The sequence below is a fragment of the Budorcas taxicolor genome, chromosome 3, assembly GCF_023091745.1.
Source record: "Budorcas taxicolor isolate Tak-1 chromosome 3, Takin1.1, whole genome shotgun sequence".
Taxonomy (NCBI): Eukaryota; Metazoa; Chordata; class Mammalia; order Artiodactyla; family Bovidae; genus Budorcas; species Budorcas taxicolor.
The window spans coordinates 92,516,745-92,538,908 of record NC_068912.1 but is presented as its reverse complement, the minus strand read 5'-3'; the positions used below and the strand labels follow the sequence as shown (position 1 = coordinate 92,538,908).

At 39.2% G+C, this 22,164-nt stretch overlaps 1 protein-coding gene across 1 annotated transcript in view; it reads right to left on the bottom strand.

The window, feature by feature from the left end:
* The window catches only part of NDC1 (NDC1 transmembrane nucleoporin), a 56,534-nt gene extending 34,645 nt beyond the window's left edge, over positions 1–21,889 (bottom strand). Inside the window, exons 1-8 of the mRNA XM_052637501.1 lie at positions 21,740–21,889; positions 18,860–18,980; positions 15,504–15,605; positions 13,147–13,321; positions 11,697–11,835; positions 7,214–7,322; positions 2,880–2,931; positions 675–810 (exon numbers count right to left, since the gene is read on the bottom strand). Of these exons, the coding sequence (XP_052493461.1) occupies positions 675–810; positions 2,880–2,931; positions 7,214–7,322; positions 11,697–11,835; positions 13,147–13,321; positions 15,504–15,605; positions 18,860–18,980; positions 21,740–21,889 (984 nt within the window). The remainder of the gene's footprint in view (positions 1–674; positions 811–2,879; positions 2,932–7,213; positions 7,323–11,696; positions 11,836–13,146; positions 13,322–15,503; positions 15,606–18,859; positions 18,981–21,739) is intronic.
* Between the last annotated feature and the right edge of the window lie 275 nt (positions 21,890–22,164).

The window sequence follows — 22,164 nt, the reverse complement described above, 5'->3', positions numbered from 1 at the left end:
CATTAGAATTATATATACTCAAATATACTACCTTCTAAAATGTTACTTTCCCAAAACTACTGGATCCCTGGCTTCCAATAATAGAAACAAATTTAAGAAACAAAAATTCTCTGAAGCCACTGAAGGATACAAATCTACAGCAATCGTAAAATAAAACAAAAAGACTAATTTTCTAAGACGAACATTTGAATGATGAAGACAATGCTATTCCTATTCATTTAAAATCATTTCTTCAATATAAATTCTAAAATGTCCTTCAAAGAATATGTATTTTTATTGCCTTATATTTAAATATTTTAATAGTACCTATATCAATAGCATATAAAATTAATTAAAATGCAGGCCAATCTAGTATACACTCAATAGAGAAATGGAAACTTTCCAAAGAGAATTACACTAGAGATAACTCATAGCAAGTTTAACCAACTGTTCTTTCAGTTTAGTTTTCTAACATTATAAATACTAATACTTTTCCTCAGGAAAAAACAAAAACAAAAAACACTATAATTAAATGATGGTTATAACTGACACATTTTTTGTGAAGTCTCAGGAAAAAACCAAAACCCAACTTCGCAAAATGGCTTTGGGCACAACAGCATGCTGATGAGTATGCTACCAAAAATAAACCTCTGCGCTTCAGGACAGAGAAGCACCGACAGAAACTCAGCACTGACCTCTGTGGCATAGATTCTGAAGAGCAGCCATGAGATGTACCAGGTCATCAGGACAAAGACACCACACAGCCAGACGTGGTAGAGCAACGGGAGATTCAAGAGGCCACTCACGGTGTCAAGAGGCCTATGAAACTGCCTACGAAAGAAAACAGAAATCACTATTTAATCCTATGGGAAGACTACAGTCTAAGCATTTAAGAGACCTGGGACCCCAGGCTGAGAAGCAAATCCTATTTCTAAACAGTAATGGTGACAAACTCCTCCTCTTTTGTACTCCATACAGTTCTCTCACTAATACTTTCTTACAAAGTGCACAAGGGAGCCTTGAGGGAAGAGCAGGCCTAAACTAGCTCTCAGTTTCTTGCATTTCAAATCCTCAGTGTCATTTTCTATGACAGAGGAAGACTCCCCAAGAGGCTGGGTACAATTTAGTATTGTTGTTTTGCAGCCTGATACTTAAAAACCATTCAACAAGATTAGCACCTCTCCTGGACCAGATTTCAACTCTATCTGTATATGCATAAACAGTTTCATAATAGTTAAGGGCACAAAGTACTATCTAAAAATAACAAACTCTACTTTTAAATCAATTTAAGAAACTCTGTTAGAATGCTAAATAAAGAGAACACAGGCAATCTTACCAAAACCTTGAACAGCTCAATTTGCAACATCATCATAATTCTACAAACAGACACTTAGCAACTGTGAAAACAGGAGTGGAACTTCTGACTCTGCTATTTGTAAATGCTGTGATTTTGTTAATCATTTGACCTAACCTACCCTCAGTTTCCTCATCCATATGGTGGCATAATCTCTTCTTCTACCTCTTAGGGCTTTTAGGTGATTTACAACAGTTTATGTTAGGGGTGCCCAGCACAGTATTTGACACTCCTTGGGGCTGGGAGAGGGAAGGGGGGAAATAATGTTTTTTTATGCTTTTAAATAAACATTACTGAGGACCTGGCCAACGTTAAGACCATAATACCATACACTGCCATAGAAGCAAAACATTTTTTAAGGGAAAAGAGGAAAAAAAGCATTATGTTACATGTCTATCAAATATCATTCTTTTTCTATTTGACCAAGTTTAAAATCTGGGCTAACATAATAAGTAACCTGCCCATTTGGTTTCATATCTAGTGATTAAGCAGAAGACAAAAGTAAATTTTACCAAGAAACTTTTACAAGCTAGGAAATGAAATCTACTGTGCAGAAATCATAATATCTCAAATATTCGTAAATGTCAATATTCTCACTTCTCAAAAGTGGTAGTAGTTAAGGGACCTCCCTGGTGGTCCAGTGGCTAAGATTCCATGCTCCCAATGCAGGGGGCCCAGGTTCGATTCCTGGACAGGGAGCTAGATCTCACATGCCACAACTAATACCTGGCACCGTCAAATAAGTAAAGAAATATTTTTTAAAAAGACAATGAAAGTGTCATTTTTTTTAAAGTGGTAGTAATTAGGATCATACAAAAAGTATCACGGTGGAATAACCAATAATTAAAAGAACAAATAGTAATAGAGAAGTTTGTATTTTTTTGCCAAATAAAAATTAAAGCTTTATCTATGTGCAAAGTGCATGTGGAAACAACTGGAACAAAAAGCCCCAGTGCTGTCACTGCACTGCTACTGAGGAGCTTCAGCTGGCCACGTGACTCAGCTCAAATCTGGTTTCCGCACAGGCACAATTAACAGTAAAACCACAGTATGGTGCTTCTCTACTATAACATAGCATAGAATGATTATTGAGGAGAGAAGAAAGAGAGGCATGCCTGTAGAACTCAAGTCCACTTATATAAAAGCTATATCTAACGAAAAAGGAATCATTACTGCTTATTTTGGGGGAAAGGAACTGGGTGACTAGAAACTGGTCCAACAGAGTCACTGTACACCCTTCTATATACTGCTGGGACTTAAATTATGTGAACTATATATATATATTCAAAAATTAATATAATTCTTTCAATAATATTTTTTTGGCCATGCTGCATGTGGGATCTTAGTTCCCCAACCAGGGATCGAACCCATGCCCTCTGCATTGAAAACATGAAGCCGTAACCACTGGATTGCCAGGGAAGCCTCTGAATACAATTTTCTTTCATGTAAAGGCTAAATTTAAATAAAACATCTGGAAAGTAGCAAACAACTAAAAGGATAGAAACAATTAAGATAATTAAAATTAGACTTTTCATGTGACACTTACTTATCTACCTGCAGGTCCATGGCAGTGCTAATCCAAGCTTTTGGAATATGACCTGAGAGGGGGAAGAAAAAAAATACCATGCTATAATCATATAAAATTAACAAAATAAACCATTATGCTTTGGAATATGAGACTGATGAGATGACCAAGTGGACACAAAGACCTCAGTCAAAATGCTAGAGTTGGATTGGGAATGGGCAGGAAAAGAGAGTAATTTCTAGACAGTCCTTGCTTTTCACAGGTCCAACATATACATATTTCAGTTACTATAGTTTAATTAAATAACACCAGCTCTCAACAACACAATTCAAATTTCAGTTACTGGCATCAGCTGTATGCAACTGAATATAGTACTCTAGCTTTTCAGTAGCACACAAATCACATACAGACAACAGCTGGACCTTCTTTTCTTCAAAGGCAGTTAGCGATGGGTCCCATCTCAGTTCCGGCACAGACAGCAAAGCATATAGTTGTCTTGCCTCCTTATCTCCCATGATAAATGCTCATGACATTTTACAAAAACGAAAAACTGAAAGAGGAAACTGGACAAGAAGACTAAAGTGCAACAAAGAAAGGAAAAGTGTTAATACTGAAAATAAAATCTGAATGGAACACTACTGGAATGACAGAAGAATTAGCTGACCATGGCTATGCTGACACAGCTGCTATGTCAGCCCAAAGGGTACCAGCCAGGCTGACTGCAGTAGGTTAATAAAAAAACAATAAAGTGTTAATATTAAAATGCCAACAATCCATTTTTCTACATGCTTTTAATAGTTAACTAAAAATTTTAACAGCAGACAACAGAATGGCCTATACACAAAGAGAACAATTTTATAAAATTATTCCACAGAAAAAAGTAGGACCAGGAAATGTTCAGAAACAGTCTGAAAAGAGTATTTATTTTAGAATGCTGGATTTTGTTTACATTAATGTGTTGCTATTTGCATTAAAGTCTTCCATTCAACTTGTACCGTTCATTATACTAAATAAGCTGCATCTCTGTGCTTGAAATTCACGTTAGTATATTCTATAATTTATTTGTGTGTATAATCAGTTGCTCAGTCATGTCCAACTCTTTGCAACCCACCAGGCTCCTCTGTCCATGGAATTTTCCAGGCAAAAGAATACTAGAGTGGGTTGCCCTTTCCTAGTCCAGGGAATCTTCCCAACCCAGGGATCAAACCAGAATCTCTTGCACCTTCCTGAACTGGCAGGCAGATGCTAAACCACTGAGCCACCTGTGAAGCCCCATAATATTCCTTGAGCAACAAGATATTTCTGTCATATTAGTTACTGTTGTTCAGTCACTAAGTCATATTCGACTCTTACAGCCCCATGAACTGCGGCACGCCAGACTTCCCTGTCCTTCACTATCTCCGGAGTTTGCTCAAACTCATGTCCGCTGTCCGTTGAGTTGGTACTGCTGTCCAACCATGTCATCCTCTGTTGCCCCCTTCTCCCCCTGCCCTCAATCTTTCCCAGACTCAGGGTCTTTCCCAGTGAGTTGGCTCTTCACATCAGATGGCCCAAAGTACTGGAGCTTCAGCATCAGTCTTTCCAGTGACTCTCAGGGTTTATTTTCTTTAGGACTGAACTTACAGCAAGTTACAAAAATGTTATAAAAAGGAATATGTTATTATAATGACCAAATGATATATAATATTTTCTCTTTTTTTAAAGAATACATTTTTTATGAGATAAAAACACATGAAACTTATCATCATAAAAAAATCTATCATCATAACCATTTTTAAGTTTATAAACACTATATGGGGCCTTGTCATACAACAGATCTCCAGATCTGTTTTACCTTGTAAAACTGAAATTCTATATCCATTGAAGAGAAGTAAAAAACAAGGAAGAAAGGGAAAGATATGCCCAAACAAATGCAGAGTTCCACAGAAGAGCAAGGAGATATAAGAAAACCTTCTTGAATGAATAATGCAAAGTAGTAGAAGAAAACAGCAGAATGGGAAAGACTAGAGATCTTTTCAGGAAAACTGCAGATATCAAGGGAACACTTGCAAGAATGGGCATGATAAAGAACAGAAAAGGTAAGGACTTGATAGAAGCAGAAGAGATTTAAGAAGAGGTGGCAAGAATACATAGAAGAACTACACAAAAAAGGTGTTCAGTTCAGTTCAGTCGCTCAGTCGTGTGACCCGCAAAACCACAATGGTGTGATCCCTCACCTAGAGCCAGACAGCCTGGAGTATGAAGTCAAATGCACCTAAGGATGCTTTACTTTGAACAAAGCTAGTAAAGGTGATGGAATTCCAGCTGAGCTATTTTAAATCCCTAGATGATTCTGTTAAAGCGCTTCAGTCAATATGCCAGCAAATTTGGAAAACTCAACAGTGGTCACAGGACTAGAAAAGGTCAGTTTTCATTTCAATCCCAAAGAAAGGCAATGCCAAAGAATGTTCAAACTACCACATGGTTGCACTCATTTCAGATGCTAGTAAGGTTATGCTCAAAATCCTTCAAGTTAGGTTTCAATAACAGATGAATCAAGAACTTCCAGATGTACAAGCTGGGTTTAGAAAAGGCAGAGGAACCAGAGATCAAGTTACCAACATTCATTGGATCATAGAGAAAGCAAAGGAATTTCAGAAAAATATCTACTTCTGCTTCATTGACAATGCTAAAGCCTCTGTGTGGATCACAACAAACTATAGAGAATTCTTAAAGAGATGGGAATACCAGACCACCTTACCTGTCTCCTGAGAAACCTGTCTCCTGACCTCCTGTATGTGGGTCAAGAAGCAACATTTAGAACCCTACATGGAACAACAGACTGGTTCCAAATTGGGAAAGGAGTACGTCAAGGCTGTACACTGTCACCCTGCTTATTTAACTTCTATGCAGAGTACATCATGGAAAATGCTGGGCTGAATAAACCACAAGTAGAATCAAGATTGCCGGGAGAAATATCAACAACTTCAGATACGCAGATAATACCACTCTAATGGCAGAAAGTGAAGAGAAACCAAAGAGCTTCTTGATGAGGGTGAAAGAGGAGAGTGAAAAAGTTGGCTTAAAAGTCAACATTCAAAACACTAAGATCACAGTATCCAGTCCCATCACTTCATAGCAAATAGAAGGGGAAAAAGTGGAAGCAGTGACAGATTTTATTTTCTTAGATTCCAAAATCACTGCTGACAGTGACTACAGCCATGAAATTAAAAGATGCTTGCTTCTTGGAAGGAAAACTATGACAAACCTAGAAAAACCTAGATTAAAAAGCAAAGACATCACTTTGCAGACAAAGGTCCATATAGTCAAAACTATGGTTTTCCCAGTAATCATGCACAGATGTGAGAGTTGGACCAGAAAGAAGGCTGAGCACCAAAGAACTGATGCATTTGAACTGCAGTGCTGGAGAAGACTCTGGAGAGTCCCTTGGACAGCAAGGAGATCAAACCAGTTAATTCTAAAGGAAATCAACCCTGAATATTTATTGGAGGCTGATGCTGAAGCTCCAAAACTTAGGCCATTTGATGTCAAGTGCTGACTCATTGGAAAAGACCATGATACTGGGAAAGACAGAAGGCAAAAGAAGGTAACGTTGGATGAGACGGTTGGATGGCATCACCAACTCAGTGGACATTTGAGCAAACTCCCAGAGACAGTGAAGGAGAGGGAAGCCTGGCATGCTACATACAGTCCACTGGGTTGCAAAAAGTTGAACACAGCTTAGCAAATGAACAACTTTATCCACTGAACAACTCCCCTTTCTCCCCTCCCTCCAGCCCCTGACAACCACTATTCTACTCTCTGTTTCTAACAGTTTGACTAGTTTAGATACCTCGTTAAGTGGGATAATGTAGTCATTTTGTGCCTGTCTTATTTCACTTAGTATAATGTCCTTAACGTTCACCCATGTTGTAGCATGTGACAAGGTTCCCTTTTTTAAGGCTATTACTGCATTACATGTATAAGCCACATTTTCTTTAACAATATTCTCTCAACTAACTAGTCTTTGAATGTTTCAATCTAAATATAAACATTTAATCTAAACAAGCAATCAGTTGGACTAATTACTGTTGTTCAGTCGCTAAATTGTGTCCAACTCTGTGATGCCATGAACTGCACCATGTCCCAGGCTTACCTGTCCTTCACCATCTCCCTGAGTTTGCTCAAACTCATCTCCACTGAGTCAGTGAGGCCATCCAACCATTTCATCCTCTGTCACCCCCTTCTCCTCTTGCTCTCAATCTTTCCCAGCATCAGTAGGAAATATGTGAATACAATTAAGAACGGCTTTTTAACTGACATTTCCTGAGCTGTGAGCTAATACATACACTGTATCAAAAAGGAGAAATTCTTACCAAGAAAGTAATACACAATGCAGAAATTTCTAAGCAGGAACAGTGATTCCACACAACTATGCTTAACTAGCAAGAGCAGAGACCTCCTGAAGCGTAAGAACTTGTACTGCTGTGGAAAAAAAGAAAACCAGAATCAAATGACACATTCAAAGAAAGGTTCTACTTTTTCGTAAAGCAAGCACACAACAGTTCACACATAAAAAGACAAAGTCTATTCCAGAGGTAAAAAAAAAATCATCTCTGATGTTAAAATATTTAATACTTTCTTATACAACATCTCATTTATATGACATCAGAAATGAGAAAATTAACTGTATCAATCTGCTAGGTTGGTGCAAAAGTAACTGGGGCTTTGCACTGTTGAACTTTGCTGTTTGATATTGGAATACATTCTTAAATAAATGTGGTTATATTTAAGGTGTATTTCTCGCTTTATATTTTTTTTTGCTTATTGCTCATTACTTCTGTTTATTTTGTATTTATTTTAGACTAGGGCAATGATGTTAGACAAAAAGCAAACCTGAGAGATTTTCTTATAAAAAATGGGTCATAAAGCAGCAGAGACAAATCAAAACATCAACAATGCATTTGGCCCAGGAACTGCTAATGAAGTACAGTGCAGAGGTGGTTCAAGAAGTTTTGCAAAGGAGACAAAAGCCGTGAAGATGAGGAGTGCAGTGGCCAGCCATCAGAAGTTGACAACGACCAACTGACAGGATCACTGAAGCTGATCCTCTTACAACTACACAAGAAGCTGCCAAAGAACTCAAAGTCGGCCATTCTATGATCATTTGGCATTTGAAGCAAACTGGGAAGGTCAAAAAACTTGATAACCAGGTGCCTCGTGAGTTGACTGCACATTCAAAAACCATCGTTTTGAAGTGTTGTCTTCTGTTATTCTACACAACAAACCATATCCCAATCGGATTGCAATGAGTCACAAAAAGGGGATTTTATACAACCAGCAAAGACTAGCTCAGTGGTTGGACTGAAAAGCAGCCCAAGGTACTTCCCAAAGCCAAACTTGCACCAAAAAAAGGACATGGTCACTGTTTGGCGCCTTGCTGCCTGTCTGATCCACTACACCTTTCTGAATCCTGGCGAAACCATTACACCTGAGAAGTATGCTCAGCAAATCGACGAGATGCACTGAAAACTGCAACACAACAGTCAACAGAACGGGTCCAATTCTTCCCCAAAACATCTGACTGCACGTCACACAAGCAACGCTTCAAAACTTCAAAGAACTAGGCTACAAAGTTTTGCTTCATTCGTCATATTCACCTGATCTCTTGTCAACCAACCACCATTTCTTAAAGCATCTCGAGAATTTTTTGCAGGGAGAATGCTTCCACAACCAGCAAGAGGCAGAAAACGCTTTCCAAGAATTTGTTAGATCCCAAAGTACAGATTTTTATAGTACAGGAATCAACAAATTTATTTCTCGTTGGCAAAAATGTGTCAACTGTAATGGTTCCTATTTTGATGAATAAAGATGTGTTTCAGCCTAGTTATAATGGTTTAAAATTCATGGTCTGAAACGGCCATTAGTTTTTCACCAACCTAATATACAGTAAGGACTATCAAGATGGAGTAAGTATAAAAAAACATAATAATTACATAATAATTAACAGCTAATACTTTCTGGACACTTACCACATACTAGGTACTATTCCAAGCACTTTAAATGTATTAATCCATTTAAACCTCACAACAACCCCCTATTATTATTTCCATCTTACAACTGAGAAAACCAAGGCACAGAGAGGTTAAGTAATTTAACCAATGTTACCAGTTAGCAAAATAAAAATCTGTGATTTTAAGGCAGGCTGGCTGGCTTCAGAGCCTGAAACCTTAAAGACAGTGTACAATGCCTCTACACTAAAATTTTTCACATGGGGTTTGCAGAAAAACAGGAGGTAGTGAAGAAGACACAAGCCTAAGAATCAGGAGACCTGAGCTGTAATACTGCCTTTTTCTGCCTTTTTCTTACTACAACATTAAGTAAGTCTCATCACCTATCTAATTATCTGAGAGAGAATAAGGCTGAACCAGCTAAACAGTTCCTCAGTGGGTACCTTCCAACACTAACAATCTAAGAGTAAAGAATCAAGACAGAAAAAATATGAAAGGTTTTTTTGAAAAAATTACACTGCTTGTGAAACAAGGGTTGTGTACCCTAAAAATGCCAATGGGAAAAACATTTTTATATTACTGGAGAGGATCTGAGGAAACCTGAAGAACCAAAGATGGACTTCCCAAATTCTAGTCTTCCTTTGTGTTTATATTAGGGCTGGTCCTTCTTTAAGGATTTCAGAAGCAGAAGGACAGCAAAGTCCTTAGGCAGAGGTTTTTGTCTTCATACCATATCTGCAGATTCCAACAGTATCTTACAAAAAGCAGCCGAGGTGAAATGAATACTTGGTCACTAACCATACAGCCTGAAGTATCCTGGTTTATTAAAAAACTTTCAAAGTCCAAGATGTAGAATTGCACCTATTACATGCAGTCACTGGGCGCTACCACTATCTCACCTTCACCTTCCAATAAAAAGGGCATAGTTCCTATACTATTACTATTGCAGCTCTCATCTCAACCATCACTTACAAGGGTCCAGAGAGGCTACAGAAGCAGTTAGATACACAGAGAAAGCTAATCTACCCTCTTCTTGCTCCTAAGGTGACATGCTTTTCAATTCCTTGTTGGGTTCTTCTGTGATTTGGCTATGAGCTATCCTTTACCTATTCAAATATTCACTATGTGTCAGGCTCTATAAATCTTATCTCATTTAATAATCTTTCAAATAGTCTTGTTGGTGTATAACTTACCAAGCCTATCTTGGTATTGATTCATTTCTTTGTATCCTACTCCACACCAATGTTGTGCTTTTCCCTATCAGTCAGCCATTAAGAATCTAATAAGGGCAACAGAACTGAGTTTTGTAGCAGAAGCAAGTTTAAAGGAAAAAAAAAAACAAACAACCTAATGGACTAACAGCAAATTGGTTAAAATACTATATTTTTAAAGAGATCTAATTTTTCATATTGTTACATGAAAAAGTAGTTACTGAATAATATGTGCAAAATAAAAGTATTTATGAAAACCCCAACCCATCAAATATATAATATTACAGCCACTATATTTATAAATGTACAATGAAGGGTCTGGAAAAATACACAGGAATGAACCCAAAAGTTTTTCAAAAGAAATTACAAAAAATTTAGCAGTCAAATTTTACAAATGTGCTTTACATGGTATAAACAATAATTTATCAGTACTATCAATATTGGACTCTCCTTGTTCACTCCCTTACACATCTGTGATGTTAAACAGGCTTTCACTATCAACAGAAGTCCATGAAGGAACAAGATATTTGGGAGTAATCTAATTTTTCTCTAGTACTTTCTTTTCTTCATTTTCTATATTCTTAATGATGTTTGAATCAAAGATGATTCACCATGGATATTTCTATGCAGGATTTTGGGATCTTTCTCCTTGTGAAATTCTGAGGTAGCACAGATGGCACTCTGCTTTTAACTTACCTTCACAGGATGGGAAGAACTGGTAACAGGACTCCCTGTCATAGGCTCACAGACAGCAGAGAGGTAAGCGCCACAGTCTTGCCTGTGAGCACTATCTCTTTGCAGTAGGTGTATTTTCATTGGATTGTTCTCAAGAATGCAACAGGCATGTGAAAACTTCAGTTAAACCAGGAGAATCCTAATCCATCACACTCTAATATTTACACTCTCGTGGCATATCATTTATCTATACATCCCTCCCCTACGCTCTCCCTCCCAGACTGGGTCCTAGCGCGAAGGAACTGGTTCTGACAGTTTCACTCCAAAGCCCAGCAATCAGCATGCCGTAGAGCAGGAATGAAGCGAATAACAACAGTCAAGAACAGTGGCAACTTCTGCGGAGCCTTGGTGGCACTGGAGAAACCTCAACCTACCTTTCTCTCTCCTGCCAGAGGAGCAGACAGCTTCTACCAAATTAGCAGCTTTTTAAAAACCTAAGTGAAAGACAGTCTAAACTATCCCACTCAAACCAATCAGACTGTTTTATTTATTCAGAATGTAACTGACATGTTCTATACTTACTTGTACATCCTCAAGCTAATGAGATTCTTAGGTTCAAAAAGAAGCTGGCAGCTGCACAGAGGTACTTTGCATGCATGTCATCTTCACCCTCCCCCAGCCCTGCTTGGTCACAGCAGCTGCCACTTCCTAGCAAGGAGGGAAAGAGTGGAGCAAAGCGGTATTCTGAGAGACACAGCAGGAAGGGTAACTGCAGCTCCCAGACACTCAAGTCTCATGAAGACAAAGATCTCCCCTCCAAATGCCATTTTGAGCATCTCAGTCCTAAGTTTCACTGATCAAATCTTGAATTAATCAGATGAGGCCAGTTATATACAGAATCACCAGGGCAATTTTAGCCCAGCCAAATTCTGATACAAGGAAATGCTAAAATGACATCTTACCTGTATGATGGGAAACGGAAGATAGTTCATATTGTTAATAAAATACAGGAGGCTATAGCTATAGCCCATAAATGCTCCAGCCAGTAGGAAGAAAAGGTGATACTCATTTAAGCAGGTTTGTACAGCAGGACTATCTAAGCTGAAAGGGAAAAGTTAGGTTATTAATTCAATAGCCAGGGACAGATCACCATTTAGGCTCAATATTTACTGAAGCCAAAGCTTTGACTTAATTACTTAAGAAATCCCCAAATTCTAACATAAGGGTGTGTTTCAGGTTAAGTGTGGGCAAAAGATTAACAAAACCCTTTCCTCTGATGCATGAGAATTTGACCTTTAGTTAAAACTAAGAAGCATCCCGTGGTTCTGGGCCCAAGGTACGACATAAATTTCCTGCTAATCACTTCTCTTAAGAAGCATGGGCTTGGCTGTTACTTTTGCACAAAAACCTTAATAAATCTTCCCATTTTAAGAACAAAACAAAAAACATAACTCTAGCTCTGCTCATTTGGAAATCTGGTAAGGGTAAGAATGTCTCCTGTGACAGTAAGCAATGGTGCTTTTGAGTTACTGGTAAACTATATCTGGGCTAGGTAGAACTCTAAATGAAGGCTATATACCTGATAGAGATGCCATAACTTTGGGATTCTCTCTGTGTTGTCTCTTATAAGGAGGCAATCCTTCTTGGGAACACTTTCACTAAGGAACATTTACCACATTAGGAAAAAAGCCTGCCCTATTTAACAGTAACTGGGGAACAAAAGGAAATCAAGTGTTCAGTAGTCATGAACACTGTATAAAAGCAATGGCTAATTGAGGACTTAAAGACTACTCCAGAAATCTTTTTTTATTTTTAAAGTCAGAATATCAACTTGATATTTATATCAATGTCATCTGTTCAATAACTATGTATGTTTCAAAATTATAAAAGTGCTCTACTGAAGAAGGTAGTTGTAATTATTTAAAATTTTTTTTCATTCTTCCCATATTATCCTTCCTTCAAACCCCAACCTAAATGCCACCTCCTCCTAGAAGCCATGTACAGATCCCTCCCTGCTTTCTGAACTCCCACAAGTTTTATCTGCACATTTCATTTTCCTTCCTGTTACATCCTCTTTCTCACACATTTCTATTCCTCTCCTCATATATTCATTTGCATCCATGTCTTACATCATCCATTGTTCTCAACTCTGAAGGAGCTTGTAGTCCATATATATGTAAATCATCCTAATAAATCCAACAGCATCTAGCACAGCACCTTGCACAGAATGGTTTTAAAAAAACTGTTGAATTCAACAAACATAAAACATCAAAAACATTTGATGTACGTGAGAAAGCACTTTTTAACAGAAGTCTGGAAAGTAAAGAATGTCCATAAACTATTAATATATACAGATCACCTTTGGATTAATAACTAAACAAGGACCCTTATAAAAAATATACGGAACATTACCTCTCAGTACCAGTGCAGGGAACCACAAGGAAGCTGTACTGGCCCTTGGTTATCACTGTGGCACACCAAGCCATCATCATTCCCATTGCAGCATGAATAAAGGAGTGCATGAGCTGCTGCGGGTGAAGGATCTTCCCTATCAGTGCCAGCCTTGAGCAGGGAATGGAAGGCACAACTGAAAACAAAAGACAAGACTGTGGCTTTATAATCCTCCGCATATAAAGCAGGGGACCTAAACTCTTCCCTCCCCTCCTTGCATAAATACTCCAAAGGGCAGGAAGAAGCCGAGTCAGTATAAAACACAGTACAGAAACCTTCTAAGTCAAAATAATCTGAAAAAAGGCTGAGTAAATAGAGATACACGCAGAAGAAAAGCCAAAGCATCCAGAGATAAAATCTAAGGATAGTATGATTAACATTTTTCAATTCTTTTTAATTAAGATTTCCGGACAGCTCAAATAGTGCCTACCCTGGCACTCCCCTTACTGCCATAAAGGAATAAACAATAATTTTAAGATAGTGCCTGTCTTCCAGCAAGTTATCCTTATTTCAGAGTTTTGAATTGACAATATATAGTTCATCTGGAAAAATAAACCACAAACTAGGTAAATAATGAAAACACTGAACACTAAAATAAACGCTTGCAAGGTGAACTGGGGTAGGCAAGAGTGGGTAGGAGGTGAGGAATGCTGGCCTTTGAAAACAGCTGGCACAGGGTTCCGTGACCTATCTTTGTACACAGTCTTCTTTTAACTCTTACAGTATTTAATACACGCCAAGTATGGTGGAAAACTAAGCATAAAGGGAGAGGGCTTAGGTGCTTCACAATTTGGAGAAGAGGATGCTATCACCTTTCCCTCCCTACCAGTAGTGCCCACAAGACCTACTGACTGTGTAATTGACTTATACTCTGAACATACACCAAACCTTCTGATGTCATTAAACCTTTTCATATGCTATATCTTTCCCCTGGAAAATCATTTTTCTTCCTTGTCTACTTAATATACACACCCTTCGAGGCTTGGTTTAAACGTCATCTCCTCAGGAAGTTCAACACGCTGGGCAAATGGTGCTCCTCTATACTCTCCTACTATCCAGTGTATTACTGTCTCAACATTAATTGTGACCTCTTGGGGAAAACTGGGACCAAACATCTCTTAACCCTACACAATGCACTGCATAACAAACGCTGAAGGAATGAGCCAAAGTGACTCGTCAGGCTTAAAGACTAGATGAAGACCTCCCAGGAGGTCCAGTGGTTAAGACTTCACGCTTCCACTGCAGAGGGCACAGATTCAGTTCCTAGTTGGAGAACTAAGATCGTGCAAGCCATGTAGCACAGGCCCGCCGCCCCCTCCCCCCACCAAAAAAGCTAGGGCTGTGAGCCAAGGGGTTCTACAGATGGCTTGAATAGAAAAAGAGATCCGTCAGCAAGTAGTGAGGGATTAGAAAAGCAAAGGAAAGGATATATTTTAAAACCCAGAGAACAATGTGAAATTGTATATCATATCCAGCCAGGAAGTACTAAAGAGCTAAAAAGAGGAATGAAGTTATAGTGAAAAAAAGAGGTATAAGAAAAAGCTTCTCATTTTACCTCAAGGTCAGACTTAAGGAATCTGAAAAGGCAGGAAGAGCAAGGAGAGAAAGTGAGAAAAAGTAAAAAAACTCTCTAAAATCTAGCAGGTGATTCTCCCAAGGCAAAACATGATATTTTAAATTTTGTTGTTCCAAAATCACAGAATTGTAAACTTCAATTTGAAAAGGACCTCAGAAATCATCTGGTCTTGATCTCCTACTCTATAAAGGAGTTATTTTTATAATATATCCGCTGAATCACAACTTTAGTCACTAGCTGTGAACTATTAAAATGTCTAAATTTTTTAATGTCATAAAATACATATTAAAAAAATTACCATTTTAAGTATATAGTTTTAAGTACACTCACATTGTTGCGCAACCATCACTACCATCCATCTCCAGACTTTTCCGTCTTCCCCTGTGCCTATTAACTCTGCGTCCACTAAACAATTCCCCACTCCTTCCTCCCTCAAGTCCCTGGCAGCCATCATTCTACTTCGTATCTCCATGAATTCGAGACTACTCTAGTTACCTCATATATGGAAGTGGAATCATACAATGTGTCCTAAGAGTGCTAATTATTTTTTAAAATCAGAGAAAGTACCAGTCAAATAAATTTTACAGTAAGGCACTCAAAAGTATATAATTCTGTATACATTTTAAAACTTTGACACAAAATACAGCCTCTGATGTACACATCCACATACAAAATTCATTATTTCTGCTCTTAGTAAAATAAATTCAGGTATTTTAAAGATGGTTAACATTTGAAAACTCACCTGTATAGAACTCCACATTGAAAATACTTATTATTACAATTACCACTGACAACAGCAGGAGGTAAAAGATAATGTAGGAATTATACAGATCATTGAAAGAAGCTAAAACAAAAGAGAGATGAATTAGTGAGTTCATTCAGTCATGTTTAGTATACTGCAATAAAAAGGGGTGCTTGAACCACAACTCTAATTTTAATTTAAAAACTTATCTTTAATATATACCAGAATTTCTTTTAGATGACCCATATGATAACATCAGACAAATAATACCATATGCAAATATATTTCATGTGAAACAGAGAAGTACCACATTTAGTAATATACCAACAAAGTTTCTTTCTAAAATGTAAATATTTTTCAGATCCCTTCTTAAATGCAGTTAGTCTCTATAGCTAAAAAAAGTAACATTTCCAGAAATAGAATAATCTGTAAATCAATCAAATGAACAGAATTAAAAATAAAAATTCATGACATCCCTGTGAAATACTAATACATTCACATTTTAGAGTGGTTCAACAATCAATATTCCATCTAAAAAATGTGACAGTTTAAAATATGTATATATTATGCCTAAAAACATGAATGAGAAATAAAAATACGGACATATGTTTGTTAAATAGACTAAATGAGGCCAATTATTTTTAAATTTTAATTCATTGACCAAAATTACTGAAAAATTATTAAGCATCCACAAGTAAACTTCTCAAGCATTACACTGAGCTAAAAGAGTGAAATAACTAATTCATGTGGCTGGAAATAAGGAAGGAAGGACTAAATTTTTCTGTAAAGACTTTATGAAGCAAAAGTTGAAGCAGACAAGTAATATATGATGAGAAAAATGGCATAAATCAAATCCAATCTGGAGAAAAAGGGACTCTACAATTAAAGAACCCATGGGCCACGAAATGGGAAAAAGGTTTTGTCAGAAGTATCAATCCATAACAACTGGTAATAGCTCTAGATTACAATATTGAATATTCTAAAGTTGCAACTACAGAAGGCAATGGCACCCCACTCCAGTACTCTTGCCTGGAAAATCCCATGGACGGAGGAGCCTGGTGAGCTAGTCCCTGGGGTCGCTAAGAGTCGGGCATGGCTAAGGGACTTCACTTTCACTTTTCACTTTCATGCATTGGAGAAGGAAATGGCAAAACACTCCAGTGTTCTTGCCTGGAGAATCCCAGGGACGGGGGAGCCTGGTGGGCTGCCATCTCTGGGGTCACACAGAGTTGGACACGACTGAAGCAGCTTAGCAGCAGCAGCAACTAGACAAGCATGAGTGACGCAGACACAGGCAAGGTGGTTACAGAAATACTTGCCACCCTGGTACTAGCTTATGGCTTAACTTCATCTGACTGTGAGATTCACCCAAAAAGTGATTGATGTGTCTCAACAAAAAACTTAAAATGACTTCAATTCTTTAGCAGCAATCTCTCTCCAAAGGCCATAAGGTAAAGCTTTTAATTTTAACTCTTTGAAAATTGGCATTTCTTTTGAAAAATTAACGACATACTTCTCACTTTTCAAAGCAAAAGAAATTTATTGTTACCATTTTGGAGGGGAGTGGGGAAAGGAAGAATTTCAAGAGTATTTGTGCTTTTTAGCCTTAAGCAAGACCTTAAAAGGCTTCAAAATCTACTCTGGGAACATTTCTCTTTTTAAATTCTAGAGTGTCTTTCCAGGGCTGGAAGTTGGGTGACTTAAATCATCTTGCAATCATGTGTGAGTTTGTTTTATCTGTGTGAAATCTCTTACTGTGCACTGTTAATCATTTATCCACTAAACTAAGTGGGGAAACGTAAAAGAAGAAAAAAAAAAAACCACAGCCAGCCCCGTATGCTGTTGATAGCGTGAAATTATCATGTTAAACAACAAGAACCAAATGTGACCTTGCACATATTTTGGCAGCTGAAATTCCTTAAGGCTATCAAATGGATGACCCCTTAAATCAGCCTTGTCTTCTGATTGCAGTGTGCAAGGAAAAGTTTTCTTTCACGCTGATTTTTTTGCGGGGCGGGGGGGGGGGGGGAGTGTCCACAAAGCTATTCATTTTGACAATACAGGGCCTCCCCTAAGAGCTGCTCCACCACAAACACCTATAGCTGAATGCCAGCCACACGGACTGATGGTATCCACTCACCAATGACGATGACATTGAACTAGCTTATTTCCATCACTATGATTTTTTGAGCTTGCTCTTATGTTTTAAGAGGTGCCAGGGGTACATTTTTGCACTGAAATCTAAAGATGTTTTAAAAAACACTTTTCACAAAAATATAGTCCTTTGTCATTACATTATTTACTCATATGTTTGTACATTTTTGTATGTTAATTTATGAATGATTTTTTCAGTAAAAAATACATATTCAAGAACCAAAAAAAAAACAACAACAAAAAATAAATTCTAGTGTGGCAGAGTGGAATAAACATAGGCTTTGAAGTCAGAGACCAATATTCAAATCCTAGTTCAGTTACTTACTAGCTGTGTCTCTGCACAGACTTATAACCTGAGTCTCAGGTCCCTCATTTAAGTAGGAATACTACCTCATTCTTATCATACAAGATTGTGTTAATAGGAAGGTTCACAAGTAACATCCTGGGATTTCCCTGGTGGGCCAGTGGTTAAGACTCCACTTCTCCACTGCAAGGGGTGCAAGTTCAATCCCTTGTTGGGGAAGTAACACCCCCATATGCGATGAGGAGTGGACAAAAAAAAGAAAAGAATATATTTAAGGTACTTAGCATGGTGCCTAGCACACAGTAGGCAGCAATAATTGGTAGCTATTATTAACATAAAGTAGTTGCACTTAGATGAATTTACTAATTTTATTATCTCCAAGAATTTTGAGAAACATTAGCCTGCTACAATTTTTTCCTTCTTATTAATCAGTTTAACTCTATGTTCCTTAGTCTCCTTTTCTCTCTTTTCATCTTTCTTATCAGCCACAATAAAGAAATGAAGAATTAATTTTAGAAAAAAATTTTTTAAAGATATGTCATATTTTCTATCTATAATTTTTAAATATATAAAAGTATTAGTTCACTTCCTTAAAAAGAAAGCTCACAGGTTCACTTCCTCAATAAAGCTGTCAAAGAGAAAGGACAAACAAAATTAAGTTTTTATTAATGTGGTCTCTAGTGATCTTTGTTTCTGTGAACAGTCTCTGACAGGTTTTGTGATCTTATTATGTAGTGAAAATGCCTATGTTAGGCAGGGAATGGCTTAAGAACCTCAGAGTGAATTTTTTTTTGCCACTCTCAATACAGACACTAAAATAAATTTAAAATGTAATGCAATTTTTATGTTGAAAAGTGGGTCCTGTAAATTTGTTATCCCCAAACTGAATATCACTTACCAGACAGCCACTGTATAGGATGAAATAAATCAATGCTGCTGAAGATTACAAATACTGTGGTACAGATGGGCAGCAGCAGCACTGACCAGACAATGCTTGTAACTATCCTCCAGCCCAACACCTGTAATTGAATAAACAAAATCCCTCAATCGTGAAGTCAGTTATATCCCAGTTATTTCAGTTATGCAAATCTTATCTTTTCATACAGGATGTTAATCACTAATATTTACCCGGATTACAGTCCATGCAGCTGTCTATAAACTCCAATTGTCACTACTATTAACAATATTACACACCACTACAGAATTTTCTCCTATCAGTGAATGCTTGCTGTTTTAGTCCAGAATCAGATGTCACATTAAATACCACACTTTGGGGAATGAAGGGTTCATTTAGTTTACAGCTGTATTTCACAGCAACTTACAGTTGTCTCCCTAGGTTTGATAACATGTCAATATCTGAACGTGTATACTTATTACAGGAATCATGTATATACTGCAACTGTGTCTACAATGATTAGATATGGGTTCCTAACTGGGCACCTACTTCATTGTATTCATGTCTGAATTATCAGTGCCCACCTCATAAGAGATGGGCTTCCCAGATGGCACTAGCCGTAAGAGAACCCGCCTGCCAATGCAGGAAACATAAGAGACACAGGTTCCACCCCTGGGTGGGGAAGATCCTCTAGAGAAGGGCACGGCAATCCACTCCAGTATTCTTGCCTGGAGAATCCCATGGACAGAGGAGTCTGGTGGGCTACAGTCCATAGGATGGCAAAGAGTCGGACACGACTGAAGCGACTTAACACACACACACACACCCTCATAAGAGGCCCAAGATTTACTGCTGAATATATAAACACAAGAAAAGATCTTCAGGGATTTTAAGCGCAAAAGTGACAATCAGATTTATCTCTGGAAAGTAGAACACCCTTGTGTCTGTAAGGTGGCTACACTGAAGATGGATCAGAGGGGACAAGAGGCAGGCAGCAGACAAACAGGAGGAAGCACACGCCAACGGCCCAACCCAAAGCCTTCAGTCAGTGTCTGAGGAAGGCAGTGGCAATAAGAAAGCTTGAAAAAGAAAAACTGCAGCCATCTTTCTGATGCACAATGTGTAGGACATCAATAGCCGATAATAAAGGTTGTAAAGAACAGGCAAGATTTAGTATTAATAACTTGGGATACAAAGAAAATTGTTCAAGAAATGTGAATACCAGACCACTTGACCTGCCTCTTGAGAAATCTGTATGCAGGTCAAGAAGCAACACTTAGAACAGGACATGGAACAACCATGGAAGACTGGTTCCAAATTGGGAAAGGAGTACGTCAAGGCTGTATACTGTCACCCTGCTTATTTAACTTCTATGCAGAGTACATCATGAGAAATGCTGGGCTGGATGAAGCACAAGCTGGAATCAAGATTGCCGGGAGAAATATCAATAACCTCAGATATGCAGATGACACACCCTTATGGCAGAAAGTGAAGAATTAAAAGAGCCTCTTGATGAAAGTGAAAGAGGAGAGTGAAAAAGTTGGCTTAAAACTCAACATTCAGAAAACTAAAATCATGGCATCTGGTCCTGTCACTTCATGGCAAATAAATGGGGAAACAGTGCAAACAGTGGCTGACTTTATTTTTCTGGGCTCCAAAATCACTGCAGATGGTGACTGCAGCCATGAAATTAAAAGATACCTGCTCCTTGAAAGAAAAGATATGACCAACCTAGGCAGCATATTAAAAAGCAGAGACATTACTTTGCCAACAAAGGTCTTTCTAGTCAAAGCTATGGTTTTTCCAGTAGTCATATATGGATGTGAGAGTTGGGCTATAAAGAAAGCTGAGCACCAAAGAATTGATGCTTTTGAACTGTGGTGTTGGAAAAGACTCTTGTGAGTCCCTTGGACTACGAGATCCAACCAGTCCATCCTAAAAGAAATCAGTCCTGAGTATTCATTGGAAGGACTGATGCTGAAGCTGAAACTGCAATACTTTGGACACCTGATGCCAAGAACTGACTCACTGGAAAAGACCCTGATAGTGGGAAAGATAGAGGGCAGGAGGAGGAGACGACAGAGGAGGAGATGGTTGGATGGCATCACCGACGCAAAGGACATATGTTTGAGTAAATTCCGGGAGTTGGTGATGGACAGGGAGGCCTGGAATGCTGCAGTCCATGGGGTCGCAAAGAGTCGGACGCAACTGAACTGAACAAAGTAGATGGCAGTGCTGCCAGGGTATAAGCACTGTTCTAAAAGGGATCTTACTCCTGTTACTCTTTGCCCGCCACAGAGGGGATGCAGAACTGCTGACTAAACTTCCACAAGGAAGTACCTCCTCACCTCCGGCCCACAGTGTCCACATTCCTCTAATCTGACAAAATACCCGTCCTGCTTTTACCCAGACCCCAAGTCCAGCTGTTGTCTTTCCGATTCCGAATATTCTTTCCCGCTTCTTATCCCAAGTAATCAACAAATTAAAGATGTTTGCACTTAGTAGCTAAACCTCCCTGGCATACAACTCTTTCCCATTCCCCGCCCCAATTCCCAGGCAGGTCATCCTTCCCACCATGACCAGCTTCCATTCAGGACCCCTCTCTCACACAGTAACAAGTTTGCACTCAGGACGTCCCGCACAGACACACATCTTGTAACCAGCTCTCCTTAGCACGCCCCTCCCTACTATAGCTAGCTTCCACTCAGGATGCCCCGCACAACCCCGAAACCATTCACTCGGGTCTCCCCCCTCCCCACGCGCTCCCCACGCTACAGTAGAGCCAGCCCCTCCCCCGCCCATGGCGCACGCGCGACCGACGCCCCTAAACCAGCCAGACCCCCGCAGGTAACGAGCGCCTGCCATGGTGCGCGCAGCACTCACGCGCCACAGGATGTCCCGCGACCCTCCGGGGCAGGGCCGACTCGCAGCCGTGGCCATGGTGATGGCGGCCCCTACTCTGAGGGGTGCAGGATACAGCGAGCCCGCCCGCCACCGCAGTTCAAAGGGACGGAGGCCCCCGGAGGGCCCCATTGGGGCTGCCTCAAACGCTGCCTGGGAGAAGCCCGGCCCAGGCCCCAACCCATCCCTTCGAGGTTTCGTCTGAACAGGCCCAACGGACCAGAACTGCCGCGCAGACACTTCCCCCAGAGGGGCCTGGGACTCCAGGGCCCGCCCTCTGGAGTCCAAAAGATCTCTCCGAAGCAGGGTCCAGCGGGGCGCCAGAAACTGGGGGCGGCGCTGCATGCCGGGAATTGTAGTCTTCATGGACTCTGGGAGCAAGGAGGAGCGTTGCATTCTGGGACTGG